This window comes from Harpia harpyja, chromosome 2 (assembly GCF_026419915.1).
Source record: "Harpia harpyja isolate bHarHar1 chromosome 2, bHarHar1 primary haplotype, whole genome shotgun sequence".
NCBI lineage: Eukaryota > Metazoa > Chordata > Aves > Accipitriformes > Accipitridae > Harpia > Harpia harpyja.
The window spans coordinates 30,849,531-30,865,509 of record NC_068941.1 but is presented as its reverse complement, the minus strand read 5'-3'; the positions used below and the strand labels follow the sequence as shown (position 1 = coordinate 30,865,509).

The 15,979-nt window shown below is 38.9% G+C and overlaps 1 protein-coding gene across 2 annotated transcripts; it reads left to right on the top strand.

Annotated features, from left to right (window-relative positions):
• Positions 1–15: 15 nt before the first annotated feature.
• On the top strand, positions 16–15,634 carry LRIT3 (leucine rich repeat, Ig-like and transmembrane domains 3). 2 transcript variants are annotated; one of them, XM_052774610.1, is made up of 5 exons: positions 16–254; positions 1,492–1,970; positions 9,977–10,282; positions 11,346–12,306; positions 14,430–15,634. In XM_052774610.1, the coding sequence occupies exons 1-5, from the start codon at positions 139–141 to the stop codon at positions 14,452–14,454; spliced, it is 1,887 nt and encodes a 628-aa protein (XP_052630570.1). In that variant the 5' UTR covers positions 16–138; the 3' UTR covers positions 14,455–15,634. The 2 variants fall into 2 exon arrangements, with proteins under 2 accessions (XP_052630570.1, XP_052630566.1); XM_052774606.1 differs by having other exon boundaries at positions 11,346–15,634.
• Positions 15,635–15,979: the final 345 nt, after the last annotated feature.

The window sequence follows — 15,979 nt, the reverse complement described above, 5'->3', positions numbered from 1 at the left end:
ACTACAGATCTCAGCTAATCTGATGTAATCTGCTGTTACTAAATGGATGTCTACATTCACATTCGTAGCACACTGCACATGAGTGCCTAGGAATAAAGTTTTCAAATTTTTTCATATCAGTTCTGCTGGGAGGAAGCCATGTATCTGTTTATTTACTTCTACCTCCTAATGAGCTTTTTTGAAGAAGTGCATGGTTTTTGTCCTTCACAATGCACTTGCGTTTACCACGGCAGAAGTGATGGCACTGGAACAAGGTATATATTTTATTATCTGTTATACAAGGCAATTTATAAGGAAGAAGATTGAAGAAATTGGAAATAACATTCTTATACATTGCAAATTAGTTCTAGCATAGTTGAAATAAAGGCTTATTTTACACTGGTTTTATATGGCTAGCAGCATTCCTGAATAGGAGCAGATGGTGATTATGGCTTTGTACTTAGCAGATAGCTACTCTAAATCTTCAGTTTTTGCAGAAGGCAATTTCTTTCTGCTCCGTGATTTTCCTGCTATTGTAATGTCCTTTCTATTTCTACAAATTAGTTGACTACTGTAAGGTCATTCTGGTTTAAATAAATACAGTAGTTTGTTCTTTTTTAATCTGCAGGAAAATCATATAGTTTTTGGTAATAAAGAGGTTAGTTTGAAATTTGATGATCTGGGTATTGTTATGTCAATTTTGGGAGATACTGTTTGTCATTGCTACTTATTGTCACGACATATCCAGTATAAAGCTGCATGAGGAGAAAGTAAAATAAAGGAAGAATATAGAGAAAAGAGGGAGAAAATTAAAGATGGGCTTATTGAGGGGAGGGGAATCTTCAAGCTAATATGTGCAAACAGTGTACCGCAAAGAAATTGAAACATACTGATTCTTGAAACTGCTGAGGAATCCCATTTCACTGAAATCAATGGGAGCAGAAAGTTCTTAGCACCTCTAAAAAGCAGGTCATTTCTATGTAGACACCAGAAAGAGGGCTAAGAAAGGTCTCCTTTAGAGAAATATACTAACACTTTCAATTTTCGGTCTATTCTGAAAGGTAAATACAGACAAATACTTTGAATCTTCATCATGCAGAAGAATTAGGAATTAGTAATCCAATATTCTGAATTTTAGTAAAACAGATGGTGTGCAGCTCCCACTTGAGATACATGCATGTATTATTCCTTATACAATGGCTTTTGTTTTTCAGTTGTCAGTAGAATGATGGACAGAAGATGGTGCTTACATGCTTTAGAAAAAAGCAAATGTGGATTTCATGTGAAAGTATCATTGCTGTTTTGTATTCTTTTTCCCTTTAGAAACTCCATGTTTGTCTTTTCAGTTTTTAAATGCAGAGGGCTGTTCTTGATTTGACGTTCTTTATTCTGCTAGTAGTGTTGCAGAAAGTAATAGCATTTGCATTTAAATCTGAAATACAAATTTCTGATAAAGAAATGCCAATACCTACCTCTCTCTCTCTCTCTCTCTCTTTTTTTTTTTAATGCTAGGTCTGTGCTCTGTAATGATCCTGACATGTATGAGATCCCTGTGAATGTTCCTGTGGATACTGTAAAACTTCGTATAGAGAAAACTGTCATACGAAGGATTCCAACTGAAGCCTTTTACTACCTAGTAGATCTCAAATACCTGTGGGTAACTTACAACTGTGTAGCCAACATTGATATCAGCAGTTTCTATAACTTGAAACAACTGCATGAGCTACGGCTGGATGGTAATCTGCTCTCAACTTTCCCTTGGGAATCGCTGGCAGAGATGCCCAACCTACGGACTCTTGATTTACACAACAATAAAGTGACCAGCATTCCTGCTGATGCTGGCCGGTACCTGAGAAACCTCACCTACCTGGACATATCCAGCAACAAGCTAACCACCTTGCCATCAGACTTGATGGACATTTGGCCCCCCTTCTCAGAAGCTGTCCTGTCCAAGAACACAGACATTCTGGCCACCCAGAGAGTCATTTTGGGTACGTTAAACAACCTGTCTCATTCCTTATTAAAATGTACCTAAATGTTAAGTTGCACGTGAGAGCAGGTGGGGGACCAGCCTGGGATTCAGGAGAGTGGGTTTCATCCCAGTCAGTCTTCTGGTTTGCTCTGTGAATGTTTATTTATTTATTTTCTGTTGGTGACAGAAAACTATAAAATGAAGATAGTGACCTCCATGTATGTTGTTATCTCAAGGTTATAAAACTGAAGTAAAATCTACAAGATTCCGGTCTACAGAAATACAGGCCATATAGAGTATTCAGTATCCATATAAATGCAATACTTCCAAAACCTGTGTTTCTGATGACATTTCCCTCATCACTGTATGTGGTTGCAACTGCAAGCATGTCCATTTGCAACTGTTTTTTCCAGTGGCTCACAAGCCGAACAGAGAGCTAGAGTTGACGCTCGTATGAAGCCTGTCCTGAGACACAGCGCTGCAGATAGTGTTGCTGGCTCAAAAGAGGGCAACTCTGCTCTCCCCATGACTCCAGCTGACCTTGTGTTGCTCTAAAGCTGACTGATTATCCTGAAGTTTTTCTCAATTTACATGTTGAATATGAGAGAGAGAATAGGAATCTGATCCCTACAACTTCACAGTACGTTTTATAGTATTTAAGGTAAGTATTTAAGAATAGTTTGGCCAGACTGATATTTTTCATAATTTTATTCTATCTCTCTAGTATACCATCGCATCAGTTCTGCTTGTGACTTTTTGCTTTATCTTACACTTCCTAGTCCTGCAGGTAACTCCTTTTTCTTCCTCAGTCTCAGAACATGGCTGGAACAGCTCTATCAATAGTATTCTCTTCTGTCACTGTTTATGTATAAGTGCACTTTTTGACAATTTTGTACTGTAGTCTAGCAGGTGGAAGGGAGGAAAACCAGCTGGTGCTCTCTACTGCAGTAGTTCTATACCCACTGGTAAAGATCTGCCATTGTACTGCCCAGTATTTCCAATTTCTTGATCTAAACCCCCACTATTCAGTGTTCATTTGTTCAGCTGCTTTGTTTCACAGCAGAAGCTGCAATTTGAAACTCTCATTCAGATGAGATTGTATGTAAGTAACTTAATAGATGCAAGTAGGCTGAACGAGTTCCTCACATGCATGGTAACTGTAGGTTGCAGCATTAATAGGATCTTCAATTATTCAGGATTAAAAAAAAAAAGAAAAAGCTGTAAAAGTAAGTCTAGCTCAGTACCCCTTTCCCTGTCCCTGCACTGAAGGCTACAGGAGGCAGTAAAGTAGGAGGTGACCCTGCTGGATCTAATCCTCCTGATGATCTCATGTGGGAGTCCCAGAGGTTATTTGTTTTCCTTGTCTTACATAGCCCTCACTGCTTAAAAAAAAAACAAACCAAAAGAAACAACCCCAAAAGCAAACACCCCAAAACCACACACACTCTTCTCTCCTCCCCTTCTCCCTGGCAACCATCTGCGGTCTTTGTTGGTGCGGGCACTTTGCCAGCCTCCTCTAGTCCTGGCAAACCCTCTAGTGCCAGCACCGTGTTCTCTAGAGACTCAGGATGTGACCTTTGGATCATTTTCATTTATGAACTACAGCTGGGTTTGAACACAGATCTCCAGAGGGGAACACACACTGGGTTCAAACAGGGCCTTGCTTCTCTTTTTTTTAACTTTACCATGCTGAGGGAGGCTCTGTGCAGTCGTTACAGATTTGGATCTGAGAATGCAAAATGCGAGGTAGTACTTTCATTGTGTTGTGTTGAGTAAATCTACCTTAGGTAAACTGTGAATAATTAGCTGAATTTGCTTTCATTGACATCATAGGCTTCTGATTAATATATCCCAATGCAGACAGACAGTGCTTGCTATATAAGAAACTCTATAGTGAATAAGAAAACATCCCCTTCCTCTGGAGATTAGAAAGTGCAGTGCTCTTTGTCATGGGTTATTTTGACAAGCTTACTCAGTCTTCACTGAGTTTCAGTTTATTATCTATATTACTGGAGCTTGCAAAGTTGTAGTTGTGCCACTGACACTCGCTGCTAGAGGCTCATCCTTAGGTTGCTGGACTGTTAGAAAGCCAGTGTTTTTCAGGAATGAATCGTTGATTGATAGAAACTATTAGGCTAGAAAGATGACCTAGGAGTTGAGATGTCTCTATAATGCTCCAACCATAGGAGATACCAGCTTAGAACAACAGGAGCAAGATGTGCTCTGTGGCATTGCTTCCTCTCTGACACCCTGACCCCCCTCCTGTCTCTACCAGGATTGCTGGAGCCTCTGCGAGGAGAAACACATCCAGTAGATACTCTCTTCCTTCTCCGAGGTAGAGATGAGGATCACAGAGGTGTGTGATCAGGAAGAATTTCAATAAGGTCCCTAGCCTGCTGGGGTGCAGATCCAAATGAACTGAACTGTTCTGGTTAAGTCAGTGCTGTTCTTAAAGCCAGACCATTCCAGAGCCTTCTCTGGTAACCTCTTCCAGTGCTTATCTATCAGGATAGTGAGAAAGTTTCTCTTAATATCTAACCTCAATCTCCCTTACTGCAAACTAAGCTGATTATCTCTTGTCCTACATGAGATGGACATACAGAAAACCTAATTACCATCTCTTATAGTAACCTTTCATACATTTTCCTTCCCTGTTTGCCACCTTAACTAATCGCACTATTCTTTCACAAGTTTCTTATAGACTATGAGGGATACTTTTTTTTCATTTTCTACCATAGTTACTGGTTCCCTTTGGACTCCTTTGGACTTTAAAAAAAGAGGTTTCCCTTAAAATGTGATCCCCACAATTGCTTTGATGCTCAAGAGTGTCATATGTGCTCCATCTGTTCTCTGTGGGAGCATTCAGCCCGACCTATGTGCCCACGTGGAATGGTAACTGCAGCCAGAGCTCTGCTAGATGCTGGAGCCCAGAGCAAATAAACGCTGGTTTTGTCTAGTCAGGAAAACAGCAGTCAGATTCTACTTAGTGCAAGCAATTATGGCTTGAGCTGGCTTCTCTCCTAGTTCTGGCAGAACAAGATTGTCACTTGTATTTAATTAACAAGATCAATAACAGCAAAGCCCCCAACTCAAATGTTTGTGCATATGTATTTTTTAACACCAGGAAGCAATTTTATCTTCAGTGTCTTGACTGAGCATCAAGGAGGTTGCATGTAAGAGAAAGTTCAGGTTCCCCTTGTTTACTTCAAGGACTCTTGGAGGACCCACGGACTACTTTTGCCAGGTGACTGGCAGGTTAGCATCTCCTTATTCCAATTCATAATCTCTCTGCTTAGGGGTTTGGGCTTTTTTATTACCTCCCACTGAGTGATGTTCCTCTGTGTGGACACTATGCTAAATGAAAGAGGGTCAGGGAATGATGCCTGGCCCTGTAGCCAAGTGGCTCGCTCTGGCTCTCATCCACATGTTAGGGCCAACTCTCTTTAAAGCTGATTGACTGTTCCACACTTTGTACGATTTAGTCCTTGGTTTTCTCTGGGCTCAGGGGCATGCTGCAGTGACTCTAAAATGTGACTGTGTGGGTGGGGGTGTTTTTCCTCCAGTTCAAACTGCCTGAAGTAATGCGAGAATTGCATTGCAACCCATGGAGTTGTGCTTTTGTAATATAAAATAGCAAGCTATGTTGTATGCCTGGTAGGCTGATAGGCATGTAGGATAGTTTGGAGGTGCAAAGCCTGCTGCACTTATATTGGGGGCAAGAACAGGATAGAACGAGTTGTCCTTGCTATGGTCTTATCCACAAGCCCTTCAGGAAGCAATGCCTGGATTGTGAACTGTCCCTGGAGCCCCGTCTGGCTTTGTCTTGGAGAGCACCCTTTGGAACAGTTCAAAACAAAGCTGTGGAGTGAGGTGACAATTAAGCAGTGGAAGTGATCAAGGGACCAGTGTGCGAATTCATCTAGCCCCCTCTTGGTTATCTCTGGAGCTATAGCCTAATACTTCGGTCCAAATCACAGCTAAGTTTCAGCACTGGCTGCTGTAGAGATTGAAATTTCTGGCATGAGTGATGGCAGTAGCATTTTCCATATGGAAGATTACATCTAGTGAGTCACTGAGAGGAACAGAGGAATCCAGGATTTGATCAAGTGGCAGTTAGATGAGATCTTGCCTCTGTTGCACGTAGAGGTGCCAAAAATTTGAAGTGCTGCAGGTCCATCAGGCTGCCAGCTGTTACGCTGGGCCACTGGGTAGATGCTGCTTTTCCTGAAACTACTCCCTAGCAATTACTGTGTGTAGGAAACATTGGGACACAGTGCAGGAAGTGAGCTTTACTGTTCAGAACCATGGATCAAAAAATTTGTAGCTTGAGTTGGAAGAGAGAGCCTTGGGTAGGCTGGCCCAAGCTGTGATGAGTATTTCCATCGGCCCAAAACTTGAATATTTCACATACTGCCATTTTATAGGAACTGAAAAGCAGTATATTATACAAGTTATGGTCTGAGACTGGTTACTGATTTACAAAGGAAATTTCACTCGTAGCTATTTTGAATGCTAAAGTCCATATTGACACAGCATGGGGAAACCCTGCTTACTGAGAAGACTGCAAAAAAGTGCATGCACAGGCACACATATACATATATTTGCCATTGTACACACAAGCATACATATAAATATGTGAGAAGTAGATTTAAAATATGCTCAATCTAGAATAAAGAAAGGGGTTTAGGGCAATTTATAATCTATATTTAATGTTAAAATACACTGCATTGGTATATTGCAATGCGTAAATATTTATCAATGTTTGTTTTGCCTTTGTTAGTATTTCTTTCTCAGGTCAACAAACTGCCTTAGTATTTCCACAAAAGAATCCAGGGTTATAAAGACTTGGTGTTCCATCAGATACACGTGCCATTGGAGACTTATCATTATTTTTATTTTCTCTTCCTAGGAAATTATTTTCCCGACGGGATTCCATCTCATTCCTTTATTAAAGCTCCCCATTTTTTCTGGTTTCTTCTTTTGTTTTTCCTTTTTTTTTTAACCTTTTCTTTATTCTTTCATGTGTTTGTTCTCACTTTTACCATCTTGTAAACACAAGCTGTTAAATTTCAGAATGGCCTTTGTAGTTTGGAAACTAGGTTTACATTCCCATTTCTGTTCTCTCCAATAGCTAACTGAAGGATAATCAAATTCAGTGTTTAATCCTTGCTTCCAACTCAATAGTGCTTTCATCTTTTCATTTTGGGAATTCACATGACTTAATGACTTACAATGGCTGTGCAAGTTTACTAAAACTAATGTGAATACTGTCAGATATTGGCAAGACACAGATAAATAGAAGGGATGAGCCGTGGAGGCAAGGAGGGAACTCCTGTAGCTATATATATTATATGTATTTATATAAGTCCTGCTTCTTTAGCCAGTTCCACTGGAAAGCGTGATGGATGGGGGAGATGTGGTGACTAACTGAAATAACTCTTTCTTTGCACTAAAGCACGGAAGTAGAGAGTCTTCTGGGACTACAGCTTTCTTCTAAAGCTGAAACCAGGCCTTCAGAATGATCTGAGATGGTCAAACCGCTGTCCCAGACTGGACTAAACAACCATCCAATCTATTTTGTCAATTTCTGATACTTACTGTAACAACTTTGGGTCTTATTTGGGACACCAGGAGAATATGAAAGCTATGTATTTATATATATTAGGAAAAAATTTCTTCACTGAAAAGGTTGTCAGGTGCTGGAACAAGGAAATGTTTGAGTCGCCACCCCTGGAGGTATTTAAAAGATGGGTAGATGTGGCGCTTAGGGACATGGTTTAGTAGTGGACTTGGCAGTGTCAGGTTTACGATTGGACTCAATGTAGTATTAGAAACAATAATAAAAACCCATCCTTTTTTGCAGTAAAGCTTGTAGGATGCAGAAAGGTTGCAGAAGAAATGCTTTCAGTAGCATTCAATGTAAGGGAGAATCTGCTGCCTGGTATGTGGGCAGGGAGCCCTACTGATGCTGCAAATCTGTCCTGATTAACGCTGTGGACCCAGAGTTTCTGCCCTGCCGCCTGCTTGTAGCACAGCTGCCCCATGCTTCTGAACTCTAGGTAGCACAGAGGCCGTGTTGGGAGTTCACATGCGTTTTAGCAGCATTTGTCATGGAGGAACTCTGGCAGTTGAGGGCTTGGTTCAAGGGGATCCTGTCTTCCCTCTTACACTTAAGGGGGATTTCATTTTCAAATGCTTGTATAGTCTCTTTCTTAGCATAGTGAGGAAAATAGACCGCTTATAAGCAAGTGAGAATGAAAAAAAAAAATAAATTACAGGAATATTGTCTCTAACGCTTTCTAACTACAAACTAAAGCTTGCCTAATTGAAAAGATGAGCACAAATAGTTACATACGTGTACTCGATTGGGCAGAATTTTTATGAGCACAAATGGTTGATGTGTGTAGACATACGGAAAACATTCAGATGGTATCTCTTTTGCTTGTGAATATATGTGAAGTTCACAGGAAAATTTTTTATATTTTGGAGTTTTTTTCTTTTTTTTAAAGAAAAGCAGTTGCTGATACAGTTTCCTTGATTTCTCCTTCTCCATTCCAGCAGGCAATAAGTAGTGAATAGATGTAAAATCTCTTATGTCTGGAAGGGGTGAAATTGGATTGTGATGTCAAAGTCATGGAATCTCTTCAGGTCAAGACTTGTTTTAAAGAGTGGGGATTAATTGGGCTTTACCACAGTTTTAACCAATCACTGCCATTGTGCTTAAAATAACCTAATCTTGGTCAGGCGATAAAAGGAAGCAGTAGATAATTATTCATGTATTCTTTCATCGACAGGTTTCTTCCAGAATAAAAAGCAGAATTTTTCCATTAGCTGTTTTGATAATTCCTAAAAATACACACTGAAAAATATTAGCAGGTGTTTCAAGTTTTTTTTCTTTTAATTTTTGTTTAATTGATACGACTTGTCTGTTGCACTAATCAGTGAATTCAACAGCAACGGATTCTTGCATACCATCCCTCGTTTCAGACTGTAAGTTCTGTTTATTGTTAATACTCAAAAAAATGAAAAAGGTATACCCAAAAGTCAAATGAGAAAATATTTGAACTCACGAGTGATGTGCTGTATGGTGTTTTACCTGGTGAAGCCGCTGTTGCTCTATGAAGGTCAACATAGTGAAGTAATCAATACCAGATGAGGATTTAGACTTCTATTCCTCAGAAATGGCTACTCTCTTTCACCATAATAAGTTCACCAAGAGGGAGAGGCCTCTCATTCAAAGGCTTTGGAATCAAGAAGCAAATGTTATAGCCTCTAACAGAAGAGGAGACATAGTGTTCTTGTGTGCCATCATAAAAATATTGTAGTCATCAGCTTTTTTCAGGGCCCTTCCCATTTTCTACTCTTCTGGTATTCTTTTTGAATGTATTTCAGAGGTTGTCCCAAATTGAAGCCAGATTTCTAAGAATATTGGTATAGTTCAGAGCCAGAAAATAATTTTATTGGCCTAAAGCTTTTTCTCCTTAGCCTTTATCCTTTTTTGAAGGGGCAGCGATGTTGATATAAGCTCTAAACCCTTAAATCATCATGTTCTCTGCAAGCGTTGAAAAAAGTGTCTGAGAAGATCAAACTGTAAGAGCCCTAAGAAGGACTAAGAGCAGATGAGAGTGATAGGATGCAATAGCACTGAGAAGGTATCTTTCCAGAAGGCACAGGCAGGTGAAAATGTTTCATCAGTCTTAGACACCTTTTCAAAGTGTTTTTTCCTAGATAAATAGCAAAATTAAGCAAAGGTAGTGCCAGGATATTACTATGCTCCTGTAAACTGTGAAGAAAATGTTTAGCTTAATGAACATTCGTACTGTTCTTCCGCACCTCTGCAAAAACTCCCCCACCATCAGCCGAAGGAAAAGGGCAAATTGAAAGAGAAAGGATTAACTCAGAATAGGTCCATGGTTCTTGATTGTACTTGGTGGTAGTCATGCGTCATACTGTAATCACAATATCCATATATTGCCTGACAAATTTTTTTTTTTTTTTCTTTCCCCTCTTCCCTCCCTGCTTCAGGTTTGCAGGATAACCCATGGTTTTGTGACTGTCGCATTTCAAAGCTAATTGAATTTTCCAAAATTGTGGACAACTCAGTTGTACTTCTTGATCCATTGATTTCATGTAGTGGACCTGAGAGCCTGGCAGGAATCTTGTTCCAGAGAGCTGAGTTAGAGCAGTGTCTTAAACCATCTGTGATGACATCGGCGACAAAAATCACTTCCCCGCTGGGAAGCAACGTTCTGCTACGCTGTGATGCGACTGGGTACCCAACACCACAGCTTACTTGGTCTAGGTCAGACAATATACCAGTGAACTATACAGGTATAATTGCTCTTTTATAGGAAATGGGAGAGCCTGAAATTGTTGGGTTGCTTGTGCTTTGAGATCATTATAATGAGTAACAATGGACCAGGTATTGCACTAAGCTGGCAATTGTATCCATGCAACAGCTGTTATGAAATTCTTTGTCTAGGTCTCGGTCTGAACAGGTTCAACAGACCGTTCTGATTACGGATGTGGTCTGTAATGAGAACAATATGCATGGAGGGGGTGAAATGGATGAAGCGGGGGAAGGATTAAGGAGAATGGGCATTGGGATAGTTGGTCCCTAACTCAGAAGCTGAAAAGCAGAAAGGAGAATTCGTTACTGGAATCTCCATTTTGGTTCAAAATGTTAATGTTAAAAAAGCTAGTGAGGCCATAACTGAGCCACTTAAAACTCAGCTTTGTAAACATAGGATTATCCAAAATCATGTTTTCTATGTTATTTGCAAATGTTTATTGTTTATTTGCAACACCCATCTTGAATGCCGAAGAGGCTGTGATTGTCTGATATCGTTCTAGCTGCTATGATAGATATTTATGCAGTAACTTAAATATAAAAAATGTTTCTTGCTAATGCCAAGTAGTTAGCAGTTATCTTAAATCGTAGATCCGAAGAAGGTAATAGTCCAAAGCACTGAAATATCTTAAGACAAAGGTAATTTCCAAAAATGTTTTAAATGGCTAGTGTGTTCAGTGTCACTTGAAGTCAGTGAGACTTGTATTTCCTAGTCACTTAGCAGCTTTAAGACATTTGATTTCTCGTTATGCGGTTTTGTTTTACTTAGTGAAACTGCCAATTATATTGTAATTCCTCCAGAAATTCAATTCCATTTTGACCCAAGCTGAGCACTTTTCTGCAATAATATAATATGTCAGGGAGTTCCATACTTTGTGTGGGGGGTTTAGTTTGGTTTTGGTGTTTTCGGGTTTTTTTGTTTGTTTGTTTTTTAAAGTTTAATACATGTGATTCCTTCTGGCAGAAATAACTTAACGGAATAAGTAGTCTAATATTTTCTCTTGCCCCCTTTTATAATGTTTTACTCTTTGCTTTTTCCTGTAGTAATTCAAGAAACACCTGGAGAGGGTGTCAGATGGTCCATAATAAGCTTGACAGGGATTTCATACAAGGATGCAGGAGAATACAGATGTAAAGCCAAGAACTTAGCAGGAATGTCAGAAGCTTCTGTTACTGTCACAGTGGTTGGTGTAGTTACTACAACTGTGTCACCACAGAGGTATGGAAGGAAGCAAGAGGCAGAGAGACAGAATACCACTCAGGAGGAATCCAAGCCGGAACCTGAGAGGACAACCACACCTCTTCCCACCACACCAACCACCACAGCACTGGTTAGCACTGAAAGATCAACGAGCATCAAGTTTACTGACAAGAAGCAATCCAGGCCCCTGTTTGATGGCAAGAAAAATTCAAAGGCAGTGACAAATGGAAACAAAAAGCAGACTGGGGAGATAAGCAAGAAAGGTGAGGAGACTTCATTGAATACAGCAGGTATGGCTAAGCAAAATGTTACTGTAAAGAACCTAAGAGTGATCAGTGAAACTGATGAAAGAGTGACCTTAACTTGGAAAACTGTCAATGCCACAAGCAACTCTGCAGTGACTGTGCTATACTCAAAGTATGGTGAGAAAGATATGTTGCCTCTGAGCACCGATTCTAGCAAAAACAAAGTCACAATTGATGGTTTGCAACCTAGTACTCAATATATGGCATGTGTCTCACCCAAAGGAGTGCCACCTACAAAAGAGCAGTGCATTATTTTCTCCACTGATAGGTTAAATGATGAAAACAGCTCTCAGTTTTCTATTCTGATATTGGCCAGCAGTGCAGCATGTGTGGTTGTTTTACCTTTGATATTTTTCTTACTCTACAAAGTTTTAAAACTTCATGTGAAACCGAAAACTGCAAAGGAAGCTGACCTTGCAAAAGAGACCTATGTGAAATTTGAAACACTATCTCTGAAGCCTCGAACAGTGAATGCAGGAGAGCAGCTCTGGGCACGAAGGTACACAGATGAGTCAGAAAGACTTCTCCTTTGTTCTAGGTCAAGCATGGATTCTCAAATGACCTTCAAAAGCGAGGGCTCTAGGTCTGAGTATCTGTGTTGAACATAGGTGAGGGTGGAGGACATAGAATGTAAGATAGGTAAAATTAATCCAAAATGATGATACTGCATCTGGAAGCAGGTTGGTGCTAGGTGGTGGTCAGAATATATCATCTGATGTAATGCAGTCTACTGAATGGGTAGGGTGGTGGGTAAGAAGGAGAATAGAAGAAAAATGTTGCCTGTTTATTTTCTTTTTTTATGTTTGTGACTTTGGATATAAAGGAATGACATTCTTCAAAGGATAAATACAGCATGAAATGGTTGCCTGATTAAAGATCATCTATTTTTTGTTTTCATTAAAACATGATTTTGTTTTCTCTTTTCTCGTTTTACTGTACGATGTGCTAGTTGCATGTATCAAACATTAATCACAACCTTTATAAAAATGGTGTACTTAAAATTAATAGGAAAACAGTTTAAACTACTTCTATTGAGGTCAAAACTTCATTTGAAAGTACAAGCTTTCTTCTGACTTCAGCTTGTGCTTTGAGATGTCATACAGCTCCGTTTGTACAGTATCTTGGACTGGAAGTGATCTTGGGGCAATCAAGACTGAAGCTAGGTAACCACAGCTTATGGATTCTTGAGAGGTACAATACACATAATATTGTCGTTTTGCAGATGCTATGGCAAAGGAGCTTCTTCAGTATTCTGAAGCTCAGGTAAGATATCATTATGAGTAACTCTGTGAGAGATACTAGATATTAATAATGTTAATTTACATCAAATGATCTTATTACAAAATCTCAGCCTTAGAATTTACTTGGATGCATATGTCTATATACCTCAATTTCAGAAATCTCTGTACAGAAAATTTTGTGGTACTGTGTAAGAGAAAACACACTCTTATATACCTATATATTACATAGATATTGCACAATATTATGTACTATACTGTAGTAATATAATACATTTTGAGATACAGTAAGAGGAGGTCTTGTCCTTGGGTCATGTTGTATGTGTAATGAAGTTCAATGAGCATAGCGAAAGTTAATTGTGAACATGCTTCCCAATGTTTGAAAAATCAGATATTAATAGTAATGATGAATGCAGAATTGCCTATTAATGATAATAATGAATTGTCTTTTCTGAGGCTGCTTTTTTATTGCCTGAAGTAAATAACGGAGCTTTTATAGTTTTAGGTTCAGATATTATGGTTAGAAGTATGTATGAATTGTTTTTCCTAAGAATTACAACTGCATTGTTTTCTTGGACTTTTCTATGCCTAGAAAAACTGTTTGTTTTGCTAGGAAATTGGGAATCTTCTCTTCCCAGAGGGAGAAATTACTCAAAGCTACAAACCAAAGCTTAGTAAGTTAACTTTAAAATAGTGACATTTCTTGGTGTCGCTAGTGTAGGATTAAATTTTGCCTGCTGGAATGCTAGAGAGTTTATCTTGCAAGGCATAGCTTGGTGGGAGGAAAACACTTCATCAAAAAACCTCCAGTATTAAAATCATGGCAGAAAACGAACACATTGAAAAATCTCCGTAGCGTCTACATGATAGTGCTTCATGGTCAGGAATAATAGAATAAGTATTTGAGACCATGGGAGCTGTAGTAAGGAAGCAGGTGAGATGTTCAGAAGTGCAAAATTAGCTTCCCTGCATATGCTTTTAGAATTAACCTTGATGTTCCTTTCTGTGTTACTAGTATGTGTAGTTAAAGAGCGATCTTTCTTCTTTTTCTATGGATAATTTTGATTGCAGTGAAAATGTTTTTAGTTTTCTGAGTGGAATATTTTTGCTTTGACAGTTTTTTTGAAATTTGGGATTTTTTTTTTTAGGGAAAGCAGATTCTTTTTGTGTCAAAACCAAGGTTCATCTGACAAGCAGTTTATGATAAACCGAATTTTTAATGGGACCTGAAGTGTTACAATATTTGCCTTCTATTTTCCATATAGATAGTGTAGCCAGTAGTTGTTGCTGAAGGTGTTTTCAATAAAAACCACCATGTTTGTCATTAATGAGAGCAATTATTTTAACATTTATATTTTAATTCCTGGACAATATTTGATTTCAGGTTTCAAACCTTTCAAGAAACTTGAATCTAATTCTGGAGTTCAAAAGTGCTGTCACCTGACTTGTAGATGATACATCAATATATCGGACTGAGGTGGTGCAAAGCTCATTTGAAAGAGCTCACTTGCAAATGTGAAACCTTTCTGTTTGACTAATCCTTGTGGAATTAGCATGTCCTAAAGTTAGACATTAATCTCTATGACCGCGTGTGCTATCAGTATATCAAAGATGGAATGTATTATAAAAGGCATGTTCTTTCAAGAAAACATGAGAGACGTTATTTTTTCCACAGTTCTTGAGACAACAGAGTTATGTAACCCAGACATGCTTCTGTACCTCATGTCAAAACAGCAAATTTTCTGGGGAATTTTGGTAGGAATTTGATCCAAAGGCCAAATCACACAATAAAGACTGCATCTGCATATAAGATGCCCTGCATCACCCAGGACTGGTTTAATTAAAGAGCTGAAGAAATACTTCTGGTCACAGATGCAAATTTTTATACTGTAAATTGTTAATATTAGTGATGGAATCATTATGAGATAGATTTTGTCACCCGTAATCAATTTGTATAGTATCTTCTGAAATGCAGTTCTGAATCAATCATCACTATGAGCAGTGATGACTATAATCTGTGCTTGCCTGGTAGGAGAATTTGGAGAGGATTTAAGCAATGTTTATGCATCACTTTTCATATATTTTGCACTTTGGTAGCTCAATTGATCCTGCATTTCACCAAAAAGGTTAGACCTCTTTTTATACATTACCTACAATGGGTGTGTCAAAATTGCATGGTTAATGAAATAACTGAGTAATGTGAGCTGAATTCCAAACAGACCTCATTTTTACTTAAAGCTTTAGTAGGCTTCAGCACTTGTCATAGCTAATCACAATCCTGGCTTCAATGTGCACTTACTAAGCCCAACTTTAGGCATCCATGCATCTATTTTAGTCCTTGCCATTGCTCACAGTGGACTTTGTATTCCTTGCACTATCATCAGATTGTCATACTTTTCTCAGGCGGGGGATTAAGAGAGAAAACTCTTTCATGTGCACCATGAAAATGTCTGTAATAATAGCAAAAACATTCAGACTTGGGCTATATCTAAGAGGCTAAACAAAGAACATTTTAAACTCATTACCTTTTCAAAGAAGTAATTAAAATACAAGTTGTTTTGATGTGAAAATAAAAGATTGTTTTTGTACGTGACATTGTGTTTGCCTGACCCTTTCATCTTCGTTTATAGCTTTAGACAATATGTGATGAGTGTAGCTGTGGAGACAAGAGGAAATCTGAGAAGAAATGAGAGAAAATAAATATAAAAAGAAGGCTGAGAAACAATGGAAGGGTAATATCCTAGAGAATGGTGGGACTGCGTACCACAAAGTCTTTTGCTTGCAATTCTGCTATGTCCATGGCAAGGGTGCTGGGGTGTCTGCAGGCAGGTAGCTGTAAAAGGATGGATGAAGATACTGCCAGCTTATTGCAATGAGAGGAGCTCTATACATGCCCAATTTAGACAAGGTGGGGGCAGCTATAAAACTGGAGTC

Coding starts and splice junctions, on each gene's coding strand:
- LRIT3 (XM_052774606.1), top strand. CDS start 139: ATGTATCTGTTTATTTACTTCTACCTCCTAATGAGCTTTTTTGAAGAA. Junction 255..1,491: donor AGTGATGGCACTGGAACAAG/GTATATATTTTA, acceptor TTTTAATGCTAG/GTCTGTGCTCTGTAATGATC. Junction 1,971..9,976: donor CACCCAGAGAGTCATTTTGG/GTACGTTAAACA, acceptor TCCCTGCTTCAG/GTTTGCAGGATAACCCATGG.